The sequence below is a fragment of the Mercenaria mercenaria genome, chromosome 4 (assembly GCF_021730395.1).
Source record: "Mercenaria mercenaria strain notata chromosome 4, MADL_Memer_1, whole genome shotgun sequence".
NCBI lineage: Eukaryota > Metazoa > Mollusca > Bivalvia > Venerida > Veneridae > Mercenaria > Mercenaria mercenaria.
In genome coordinates, this window is record NC_069364.1 from 86,624,174 (window position 1) to 86,637,478 (window position 13,305).

At 36.9% G+C, this 13,305-nt stretch overlaps 1 protein-coding gene across 1 annotated transcript; it reads left to right on the top strand.

Annotated features, from left to right (window-relative positions):
- The first annotated feature begins 9,663 nt into the window (after nt 1-9,663).
- On the top strand, nt 9,664-11,901 carry LOC128556498 (uncharacterized). Its single transcript, XM_053541874.1, has 2 exons — nt 9,664-9,762; nt 10,061-11,901. Exon 2 carries the CDS (start codon nt 10,211-10,213, stop codon nt 10,931-10,933), a length of 723 nt encoding a protein of 240 aa, XP_053397849.1. The 5' UTR covers nt 9,664-9,762; nt 10,061-10,210; the 3' UTR covers nt 10,934-11,901.
- The last annotated feature ends 1,404 nt before the right edge of the window (nt 11,902-13,305 follow it).

Sequence of the window (13,305 nt, forward strand, 5' to 3'; positions counted from 1 at the left end):
GTTTGTTTGAAAGAAATAAAAACGGCTGATATCCTAAATAAAACACTTGTGTAAGTGTAAGTAAATCCGATGCTGCTATATAATAGCAATAATACGAGAGCTGTTCAAAAATAACATAGACTTTGTCTCTAGCTTTTTTATACATTAACGATTCAACGCAAGAAATACACTATCAAGATTCGCAATATTTCTACTAACTTCACTGCAAATTTGATGTGATTACGATCATACAGTTCTAGAAAACAATCTCTTACACGAATCCGGCGCACGTCAAACTGTTTAGTTTTTAAGTAGCCAAATATAAGAATGACAATAAATAAATAAAAAACGGGGGAAAAAGTCTAAAAAATGACCAAAAAAAAAACAATAGTACATGAGTACATGACAACAAAGGAACCAAAACAAACATGCATTGTACTAATAGTGCTAATAGTGTAAACGAAATAAACGGAATAAACATTGAAAGGCGGATATTTTTTCTCAGTTAAAAAAAATAAAGAAAACAATGGAAATCATAGATAGAATTGGATTATAGGGAACAATAAATTAACAAACTGTTTGTCTTTAAATGCATACGACTATTTTGTTATGGAAAAGCTTATGTTATCGGCAAATCCAGACATGCAAACAATAGATTAAAAGCAAATGCGGAAAAACAAAAGAAACACCGAAATTGTTCCAACGATTTGCACAAAGATACAGTATTCAATATAAAATTGTTCAAATATCGAGAGGAGAGGACATATTCCAAAATATTTGTCCAAAAATCACTGGTTAAGTTGCCTTGTCGTCTCACTACTTTAATAACAAAGAAAAATAGTATTTTATTAAAACACAAAGCAATATTCTCAAGGTTATTTTTTTGGTTAGACAAACAAATAGTTATTGCCACTATAGTATAGTGAAATTGATAATAAAGATACTCATTTTAATTCGTTTCTGTTCTTAAAATTTGTAACCTTTTATGAGTTTAGTTTAGACGATACTAAATATCTCCGCTATTAGTGTCTATATAAAAATTATAAATTATGACATCTTTTATCAGTACATCCAGTCTTGAGGGGCCTCCATGGCCGAGTGGTTAAGGTCGCTGGCTTCAAATCACTTGCCACTCATCGATGTGGGTTCGAGCCTTACTTGGGGCGTTGAATTCTTCATGTGAGGAATCTAGCTCGCTTACGGAAGGTCGATGGTTCTACCCAGGTGCCCTCTCGTGACGAAATAACGCACGAAGGGGCACGTGAGGTCTTCCTCCAGCATGAAAGCTGGAAAGTTGCCATATGACCTATAATTGTGTCGGTACGACGTTAAACCCAACAAAATAAATAAATATTCTTGTCTTGAAGGTTCCTTTACCAGTAACAAAATATAAAAAATTGGGACTAATCATAATGTAAGAAAAACCAAGTCACGTAACTGAAACACGTGAGATAAAACTAATAATGCTTAGGTAGACATTATGAAATATTTACATTCCCCCTATTTGTTTCATCAGGAATTATGACTTCAGTTGATGTGACCCACAAACAGAAAGGCATCAAAATTATAACGCTACTAAGTGATCACGTGCCGACATCTGATGACGCCCGTGTAAAGTCAGAGAGAATGTTCTTTAAATGACATCGCAGTTGTTATGTCTAGGGAACAGAATAACCGGAAAGCAGATTTTTATGTTAATAAAAGAAAATATGTGAAATTCACAGAAACAAATTGTGAGCAAATTGAAAGGAAATGTAATGTAAATAATTAAAGAAATATGATTTTTTTTCTGATTCGTCCGAAATGACGACAGAATGGTTAGCATATTTCCCACGAATCGCTAACCAAATTTATTTATTTCTCAATCATATTATATCATTTATTTCGCATAAAGTCCGAAAAAATATGTTTATTTCTTAATCGACTACTTTAATTTTTTATACAGCAGATGGAAATATGTTGTGTTTCCTAAAATCATCAACAGGCGTGCCTTTTTACAGTTAAGCATTGATCAGCTTTTATTTATCCCCCCGCCAAAGGCGAATGGGATATTAGAAATGCTCTCCGTCCGTGCGTGCGTGCGTCCGCAACGATCTTTGTCCGGAGCATAACTCCAAAAGTACTGGAGGGATTTTCTTCAAACTTCATACACTGATAGAACACATTGGGAGGAAGTGCAGTGTGCAAGAACAATAACTCTACCTTGCCTATTTTTTGAGTTATTCCCCTTTATCTTATTTTCTTAAAAAAAAATTGTCCGGAGCATAACTCCAAAAGTACTAGAGGGATTTTCTTCAGACTTCATACACTGATAGAACACATTGGGAGGAAGTGCAGTGTGCAAGAACAATAACTCTACCATGCCTATTTTTTGAGTTATTCCCCTTTATCTTATTTTCTTAAAAAATTTTGTCTGGAACATAACTCCAAAAGTACTGGAGGGATTTTCTTCAAACTTCATACACTGATAGAACACATTGGGAGGAAGTGCAGTGTGCAAGAACAATAACTCTACCTTGCCTATTTTTTGAGTTATTCCCCTTTATCATATTTTCTTAAAAAAAATTGTCCGGGGCATTTCTTCATCATGCATAGAGGGATTTTGATATAACTTGGCACAAATGGTCACCACCACGAGACAGAATGTCATGCGCAAGATCCAGGTCCCTAGGTCTAAGGTCAAGGTCACACTTAGAGGCCAAAGGTCAGATACAAGAATGACTTTGTCCGAAGCATTTCTTCTTCATGCATGGAGGGATTTTGATGTAACTTGGCACAATTATACATCATCCTGAGACGAAGTGTCATGCGCAGTTCCCTTCTTTAGAATTACCTCCCTTTGTTGTTACTATAAATAGCTTTTATTGTAACTTTTTCATTACTAGTCGTACGGAAAAATCGAGACCACTTTTCTGTAGTACAACATGCATGCTACATCCAATTTTAAGGTGTATTTTGACCAATTTCTACCTGGTAAAGGTTTTTTTGTGGACTTCCATTTTTTTTTTTTTTTTTTTTTTTTTTTTTAAGATTAACTTCCCTTAGTTGTTACAATAAATAACTTATATTGTAACATTTTTATAATTGACTGTAGGGAAAAAACAAGACCACTTTTCTGTGGTACAACATGGATGTTACTGTCCAATTTTACGTGTATTTTAAGATATCTCTACCTGGTAAGGAGTTTTTTGTGGACTTAGAAAAACAAAAGACTTACAATGATTACTAAACAACCACAAAATTAAAATTCCATTTGCAAATACAGCTGCTAGAGTAAAGAAATTTGCTGTGACGGGCATATATTGTGACATTTTGGCACTCGTGTTCCCTGTTAGCTTTCCATTCCTTCTTTTTACAGTAGCCATATAGAAAAACATCATAGCTATACTGTTCATGATAAGTAATAAAATTTAGCAGTAAACCACCTCACCATGCACTGACTTATTCTTTCTTCCACATCTTTAAAATCCCTAATGCGGACCACAACTAAATGGTTCTTCAAAGCTTTCCCAAAAATTAATACTTTCAAACTTGCCAGGAACTTTAGCCTTCAGTTATAATATTACATTTCTTAAATTGTACGTTTAATATTCATTTAATTTATAAAACAAAATTGTTTGATAAATACTTGAAATAGAGCTGTATCTACATATTGTCATATTTTAATCTTCCAGAAGTGTCTTTAGAAACTACATCTGTAACAAAAGGAATGAAGTATTGTAGAATATTAATAACAATGATTTATTGCGTGCAGGAAATAATACAATTTTTTACTAGATTTAAATATTAAAAAGTTATAACGGTAAGTTTTAGCGATTAACAATAATTGTGGTTATTCCTCGTGAATAACCATATTTATTTTAGCGAAATAATGTTATATTACAGTCACTTCTTGACGCTTAATTGAGTTCAATTTAAACTGACGACTCCACATGACAGGTCGGGTATTCTCGGTGCTAACGGAAAGTGCCGATGTTTGTTTTTCATCACATGCACGCGGAATGACGTCACAGCTGCCTCTTTCCGCAAGGTCATAAATGGCTGAACAAGAAAAATCTAACATCAACAAAATATCCAAATTAATCAACGAAATGAGGGGTAGAGGTAGCAAAAAAAGATCGCAGACCCAAAACTCGACAACTCAGAATACTACAGCGAAAAGAAAAAAGGTGGATGAGAGCAGTCAGACCGGAAATGATGTTGAACATGTCAGGCTATGTGACGCCGAGGATTCAGAAAACCCGGGTAATGATATAGATAACATTGTTAACTTTAGATCCCTTCTTTACAATCCAAATAATAATATGGAAAGTTCTGGGTGTGGTGGTGATTTAAGTCCCAATAGGGAACCGGATGTTGCTAATTTAAGCCGGCTCTTGCAACCGGGTCTCGAACCAATGAAGTCTAATTCAGATGACATTGCGATGCACATCCCGCAGTCTATAAAAGACCAAATCTGGCGGGGTGGGTACGTTAATCTGGCGCTTCTGCTAAAAGGCGCTTTAGAATTGTCTGAACTGTCGAACGGCCACAGTCTGTACATATCACCAAGTGGCCTCATTGAATCTAGACCTAAAGAGTTCAAAGGTAAAATAACATCCATTTAAAAGTGGACGGATGCCTTTTTAATATATATGAGTATCCTTTTGAAAAAGTCACCCACATTAACCCAAGACTTAATTAAATATATGTCAATTATAAGGGAGGCTTCAGTACAATTACAGGGCTTTGCATGGGTAACATACGATGAGCAGTTTCGACTGCGACAGGCACATTGTCCAGCATCTTGGGCGTCTATAAATCAAGAGTTATGGCTTCGTTGTATGTCGTTAGCTGGAAATGTATCTAGCACGCAAAAGGTAAACACGTGCAATGCATATAACAGGGGACATTGTACTTATAACAATTGTCGCTTTGCACACTCTTGTTCGTCGTGTGGCGCCCAACATCCAAAATATTTGTGTTGGAAACCATCAAGTAATTCTCCTCCAGTAGCAGGTAATTCCAATATCTCAGCCCCTAGGGGAAAGGTGCCTAACTTTCGTGGCTCATTCAGTGCGCCCAGAGGCAAAGCCCCATCCATCCGACCATTTCATAGGAATTTCCAGAATGAATACAAACGTGTCTGAAATCTGTAAATCACCAATCAACCTAACTGTATTGTACCGTGAGTTAAGCTTTTACACACATAGTGATAAACAAATATTGCAAAAAGGCTTTACCGACGGCTTTTCATTGAACTACAGTGGTCCTAGAGTTTTCATAGAATCGAAAAACTTGAAATCAGCCTTAGATCACGCAGAAATTACAAAAATTGAAAAAGAACTAAAAGAAGGTAGAGTGGCCGGTCCTTTTGATATCTCTACTTTACCAGTGCATAATTTAAGGGTGTCGCCAATTGGACTCGTCCCCAAGAAAAATGGACAATTTAGAATGATCCATCACTTATCGCATCCAAAGGGCAACTCATTGAATGACTTTATAGACCCGAAGCTCTGTTCAGTTCAGTATACTAGCTTTGACGAAGCAATACACATGTTGCAAGATCTCGGTCGCGGATGCTATCTATTCAAATTGGATATAAAAATGCTTTCAGGTTACTTCCGGTGCACTCGGACGACTTTGATCAGCTCGGTTTCAAGTTCTTCGATTCCTACTTTATAGATAAATGTTTACCTTTCGGTTGCAGTATATTATGTAATCTTTTCGAAAAAATTGCAGTTTTTCTTGAGTTTTGCATAAAGCGGCGGCTGACAAATTCTGAAAAGATTCTTCACTATTTAGACGATTTTTTAGGAGGCCACAATTGTTTTAAAACATGCGCAGATTTGCTCAAACTTTGTAACAACGTATTAGCAGAACTTCAGGTGCCAGTTGCGTCTGAAAAGACAGTTGGCCCCGTTCAAGTGCTGACTTTCCTCGGTTTAGAGCTTGATTCACAGGAAATGGTTGTCCGTATGCCGCGAGACAAAATCATAGACTTTATAGGCAAAATATCCGCCATGCTATCAAAAGAAAAAAACTACCTTAAAAGCTATGCAAAGCCTTATAGGCAGTCTCAATTTTGCTTGTAGGGTAATTCGCCCAGGTAGACCTTTTTGTCGTCGGCTTATAAACGCTACTTGTGGTTTAACAAAATCATATCATCACATTCGTGTGAATGGAGGCATAAAATTAGATTTGCAGATGTGGTTAAAATTCTTTAGTAGCTATAATGGCATATCAGTGTTCTACGACCGCCACTGGTCTTCCAACGAGGCTGTCTAGCTCTTCACTGACAGTGCAGGGGGGTTCGGTTTTGGTGCCTATTTTCAGGGTCATTGGTGTAGTGGCAAGTGGCCACAGGAATGGGAACAGGAAAACATTACAAGGGATATAACTGTGTTGGAGCTATTTCCCATCCTCGTCGCACTACATATTTGGGGCGATAAGTTAACCTGTAAAAAAATTGTATTGTACATGGTATAAGCGCAGTTGTGCATAGTATAAGCACAGAATGGTGTAAGCGCAGTATGGTGTTGTGCATGGTATAAGCACAGTCTGGTGTTGCGCATGGTATAAGCGCAGTTGTGCATGGTATAAGCACAGTATAGTGTTGCGCACGGTATAAGCGCATTTGTGCATGGTATAAGCACAGTATGGTGTTGCGCATGGTGTAAACGCAGTAGGGTGTTGTGCATGGTATAAGCACAGTCTGGTGTTGCGCATGGTATAAGCGCAGTTGTGCATGGTATAAGCACAGTCTGGTGTTGCGCACGGTATAAGCGCAGTTGTGCATGCTATAAGCACAGTTTGGTGTTGCGCATGGTATAAGCGCTGTTGTATATGGTATAAGTTTAGTTTATTGCTCGCGCATGGTATCTAAGCAGGTTTAGGTGTAATAATTTGTATCACTGTAGCGTCCGATCTAAGGCGCCTTTAGTCACGCGGTAATTCGGGGGAGAGCTTTTTTAAATTTAATTTTCCACGGTCTAGGCATTTAACGAGGAAGCACATTTGGAGCTAGAATTTTGCAAAGAAATTTTTGGCAGCATATTAGGTTTTTCACGTAGCGGCCACATTTCTCCACTCTATAGAAACTTTCAGCTGTTCAGGACAAGCGCAAGATCTTTGCTACTTTTTCCAGTGAATGAACTGTTTTTAGGACGTTGATCAGATCGAGCTGTAGCCTATATGGTACCTCAGTGGATCTGACTTTATTAAGACGATCTAACCGCAGCCTTAATGGTACCTCGGTAGATCTATATAAAAGTTTAATTATTGATGAATGGACATTGGTATAATATATGAAGTGAACTTAACATAGTGTTGTTTATTCATTTATAGCAGAATATTTTTACAGTTGGTTCAAAAGCAAAGTAGCAACCAATTATCTGTGTGATTATAGGGTAACTTGTGATCCCGCTGTGTCCGTATTTCCGAGGTAGCATCAGCAATTTGTGATCGCCCTGTGTCCGTATCTCCGCTTTTAAAATCAAATGAGTCTTAAAATAACTGATACAGCGGGTATGGATCCAAAGGAACAAGAAAATATTACAGCACACAGGAATTTAAAAAAGATGTTCTTTACGTAGTCTGCGTCTTTATAATGCTATTATTATGTTACAAAATCTAAGATTAATGTGCCATATAACTATTTTGGGTTTGCGATTTCGTAATCTTATTTCATATTCTCTGCAATTCATATTTCTATTTCATGTAGAAAACCATTAAACAATATTCCATATCCACTATTTCTAGATGCATTACAGAGTCAAGTATTCTATTTCCGCGTAAAACCTTTCAGACAATTTAAGTGATGTTTGGTTACTAATGTCGCTAACATCTGATAGAATGCTTTGTATAAACAATATGCAGAAAGTTTTATCCGCGGATAAGTAAACATTATAGAGGTAGAATATGTAGAAACAATATATTAGGAACGCATTTATTACAAATATTCAAAAGTAATTTTTACACATACAATGACAAATTTTAAGTAGATAGCCAGACGAAAACGGCAATATTTGAAGTTTAAATTGAAAGATATTTTTTCCAGTTGTGTTTGTACACAGACAGTCTGATTTCACGATTCCTAAGCTGGAGCTTTACCTTAATACATTTTGCTCAAGAGCATACTAACAAATGTAACAAACTTGAAAATAACACAAATCTATCATTTGCTATTTAATTGTATAACGCAACTGCGGCAAGTGAACACCATTACTGTTTGAATATATACACCAATTTGGTAAGTACGTCAGAAGCTGACAAATCCTCCGCAAGGCTCAGAATCGACGGACAACTGGTTTTTAGACACATAATCTATGCACAAGGATCAAAAGTGTCTCCTTTCCAATCTGTTCTACAATTAAACAATTGAACAATTCTACAATTGTACTGTACCATTTGAGTACTCAAGTTGTGCTAAAAATACTTAAAATAAAAACCAGTAATATAAAGTACAAGTAAATATGACTGTCGATTATAATTTCATTTTACATATAAGATAGGCCTTATTACACAATAAAACAACTTCGATGTGATAACTTGGCCTAACCGCTCATCTAATATGTATTTTGGAGCGAGTACACGTCCAAATATATTGCTTTATTGTGCAAAACAATGTTAGATACCAAAATAAATTTGCAAACAAATATAAGAAATAAATAATGACTCACAAAACCATAAAGTTTAATATCTTAATGACAACTTGATTAACGAATGCGGGATAAAATCCAATAAATCCATGATGATGATGTAACAGAAAACTCTACAGAATCACATCAGCTGTTTTATTTGCTCACGAATGCTGACATGATACTGACACAAAATAAAAATTTCTTCTAGAAAGGAATGGCTTGGCTAGTTCTAGAGACGTTGTTGTTTCAAGCTAGTTATTGTCCGTTGCTTGAATATATAGTTTATGTACATGATTTCTTGAACATGTTTGCAACCTATTTGCTCAGGCTGTTTAAAGACTTTTTTGTTCATTAAAACTACCCTTTTATACACTAATGTGATCGGCAAAACCATAAGCACAGAAATTTTCGGCAAGATTTCCTCCGCAATACCCATTTGACAGATTACATTACTTCATCGCTTCAGTCAATATTGTATTTTCTGGTGAGTATCGCATCATATTCAAAGGTTCAAGAGTCAACAATTGTTTCATTATAGCAAAGGTCCATTTTAGGCTAAATAGTTGACAAAAAACTTATTTTTTCATTTAAAAACTTAACATATTGAATAAGTATCAGGAAACAGTCACATGCAGATCTAGTTGTTTTCTTCTTATTGGAGGCCTGCCTTTCAGTTTCTTCTTAAGTTTCAGTTTTTATTACTGTCGTTTGTTTTATTATTAATTTTGATACCAAAAATCAGCCAACACTATCAGGAAGCAGTAAACTTTTTTACCACGAACATTGAACGCCAACTGGAATAAGCTTACTAACAGCAAAAGGAGGATGAAAATAGGAAGCTGCTTTTTTTCGTTAAACTAATATGAAGCATAGATATATTTTAAACCAAGCAGTGTTTTATATTTAGGAAACCCACTGTGATATTTTTAAACCTTATATTTCACAAGGAAAAACACACATAATGCTGGTTGAAGCGTAAAAAGGTAGCTGTCACTGCAGTCGTAAACAGTTTGGTTCGAAATGGGGCGAGTACGAAAGTGCGAGTAGTAAGAGTAAGGTTGTTGAATTTTGCGCGAACATTCCTGACACATGTGTGCAGATCTTTCGAAGCTTGCGAAAGGGTTTCTTTCTTACATGACATGCGTGCGGAGGCCTAAAAGAGGTATTTTATAATTTTATACGTTAGCTTATAATTTACTTGCGGGGTCTCGTCGTGTTTTGAGGGAAATTGCTGTTATTCATTGTTAAAGTTTCATAGTATCAATTTCGGACAGAATTGCATTTTTCGGATACAAACTAATTTCTTTTGCATGACGATGGTGCTGCGTTATTTTGCTAAATAGTTGATTGTAAACTTGTTTAAGGGTTTTTTATGCAAGTTCTGTTAGTAAGTAAGATATAATTCACAGATGTCAGGTATGAACTTGTTTGTAATACCTTTGTTGTACTGTATGTTTCAGTTCGACGTAGACAATTGCGATTAAAAGTCTTCAGTAAAACTCTTGGTCGTTGTCATTGAGGAAGAAGCACTTACAGTCGAACTCTTCTCTCATCAAGAACCATTTGATGCTATACAAGACGAGAAACAGGCTATTGCAGCTATTGCTGCAATGAGTGATCATAAACTACAGAAAAGTGTCGCAAATAATGCTAAACTTAATGTTAACACAGACCTCCACTTGAAACGTGTCCCAGTATTCGTGAGTGACAGTAAGGGACGGTATCTGAAAGCTGTTGCAGAAAGCAAGGATTCTGTGCATGTAGAATGGTTTTGTAAGAGTGGTTCTGCTTCAATAGATACTTACAATTGGCTCTGTAGAAATCTTGAGAACTTGCGTACAAAGTACCATGAAATAAGTCTGTATATATGGACTGGAACATGCGATTTTACAGTTAAAGAGAAAAAATTTATTTCACTAAGAAAATCACCAAATGACGGCTTAGAATCATTAAAAACTTACCTTTTGAAAATTAAAGAATTGTGTTCCAGTGCAAAGGTGAAACTCACCTTTCTCCAAATACCTTATTACTCCATTCAGTTGTGGAATAAAGCAAAAGGTCATCCCGAACCAGACCAGTTCAAATCTGATGACAAACGCTTGAACACTCTCATAGATGCTGCAAACGAGTTTATAGATAGTCTTAACTGTGCACTTGGATCATATTCTCCTAAGTTAAATCAGGACTTGGTCCGAAGTCGAAAGAAGAAGGGTCAGAAAGCGCGTTATTCCATGAATTTCAACCTTCTCAGAGATGGAATTCATCCGGGAAAAAATCTGTCACAGACCTGGCTAGCCAACATTCGCAAGAAGATTATTGCTGACTGTGCTTAACTCTGCACAGGCAGGGATTGCCCAGCCGTGCACCAATTGACAGTAATCATAGGCAGGGATTGCCCAGCCATGATTTGCAACATTATTTCTTTATTTTGAATGTTTTACTCTGACCTTGTAAAGTAACACGGACGAAGTTCACTCTGGTTTAAATTTCAGGGCTGTTATATAATTTCTTTACTTAAATTTGGGGATTCTTCGTCCATGCTGCTACATTATAGTACATATGTAAATTTAGATGTGTTTCTATGTAATTTAGTGGGCACTCTCATGTTTTTCTTAGCATTTGTATATTGTTAACAAACTTTTTGTGTCAAGCTAGGTACTTATCTTTAAGGGGCATCATGTCTGATTCAGAAACAGATCCGAGGGATCGAACCTTAACTGAAAAGGGTCTTGACTACCAAGTTAATTTGTTAAAGGGTAAATTTAAATCAGGACTTTCCACATGGCGTCGTCATTTTTCTCAAGCATTAATTTTAATAACTGATTCTGAGGACATTTGTACTATTAAGGAACATAGAAAGTTGTTAAATAGTTCACTTGAGAACTTGACAGACATATTTGAGAGATTAAGGGCCTTAGTTGAGGATTTGCAAGATGAACAGTTTCCAGAGGGTGAGAAATTTGAACAAGTAGAATTAGAGCTCCAAAATGTCATGCAACAAATTACGAATTGTATACAAAGGTAAGAATTCAAACAGGATGAGGTTGGTTCTCGTGTTTCGAATGTCTCATATCGTAGTGTTGCTTCTAGGAACACTAGAAGGTCAAATATTTCTAGAATTTCTGATGCTGCAGCAAAAACAGCCAAGGTGAAGGCTGAACTTAAGTATATAGACATAGAATCCCGTTCCAAGGCTGAATTACTGAAAGTTCAAACTATGAAAAAATTAAAATGGCTCAAGCAGAATTTGATGTCTTAAATATAGATTGTAACCAGTCTGATCTTGATCCAAGGGTGCCTATTTCAGTGCAAGATGGTATGACAGATTATTTTGATAAGAATGTAGAAACTCACTTTAGTGCTGGCATGCATAGGGGACCGAATGTTGCAGTTTCTTCTTCATCAGGCAATCCACATGTATCAGAAAGTTTTCCCACACTCCCCCCTCCTGTATCAGAATGTTTTCCCACACTCCTCCCTAGTGTATCAGAAAGTTTTCCCACACTCCTCCCTAGTGTATCAGAAAGTTTTCCCACACTCCCCCCTCCTGTATCAGATAGTTTTCCCACACTCCCCCCTCACCAAGCAGGTGTATTTACTAATATCAAGAGTGAACCGTCTGCATCCCTACCTTCAATAGTTTGGTCTCATATGGCACCTTCCTTGTCGTTGAATCCACAGGCTAATGCATTTACTCCTTTACAACCGTCAGTCAGTTTAAACTTACCTAAAACTGAACCACTTCAACCATCCTCTGCTGTCTCTGCTCAATTCTCATTGCCTGAATGTACAACCTCTTCATCGGGCTCTCAGAAAACAGCTTCTCAAGCAGACAATCGGGCAACAAAGGGCATAGAACTTTTGGATTTTGCAAAGTCATTAGCAGAACAGGTTAACCTTAGTCGCCTTCCTACACCTGAACCTGGTACCTTTGCTGGCGACCCTCTTACTTACCCGAGTTGGTTGCGCGCTTTCGAGACTTTGATCGAACGCAGGAATATACCTGCTCAAGAACGTATTCACTATTTGAAGCGATATGTTGCTGGCCCTGTTAAAGAACTGATTGAGGGTTATCTTTTGTTATCTTCTGATGAAGCTTATGAAGAGGCCAAAGGGGCTTTGAATAAGCGTTACGGGGACCCATTTGTTATTGCAAACGCATTCAGGGACAAGTTAGAAAATTGGCCCAAAATTCAGGTACATGATGGTACTGGTCTTAGGAAATTTGCGGACTTTCTACAACAGTGTCTTGTTGCTATGCGAAGCATTAAGTCTCTTTCTGTTCTTAATGATGATAGAGAAAATAGAAAACTTTTGCCTAAGCTGCCTGCGTGGTTAGTGACAAGATGGAGTCGCACTGTTGCGCAATGGAAAGAAGAGAAATGTCTCTTCCATTCGAGGAGTTTGTTAAGTTTGTTGTTAAGGAAGCAAAAATTGCCTGTGACCCGGTCACCTCTCTCCAGTCTCTAAAATCTGTCACTGATGAACGTAAACCTACATGGCGCATTGCTAAGCAACATTCTGGTCGTTCTCTTTTCATGGAAGCTGATGAAAAATCTGGGTCTACCAAAACTGTATGTGTCCTGTGTCAGAAGTCTCATGATGTAGATACTTGCAGGCTGTTTCTTGATAAATCTTTAAAGGACCGCAAGGCCTTTGCTAGGAATGAAGGTCTTTGTTTTGCTTGTCTGCGTAAAGATCACCT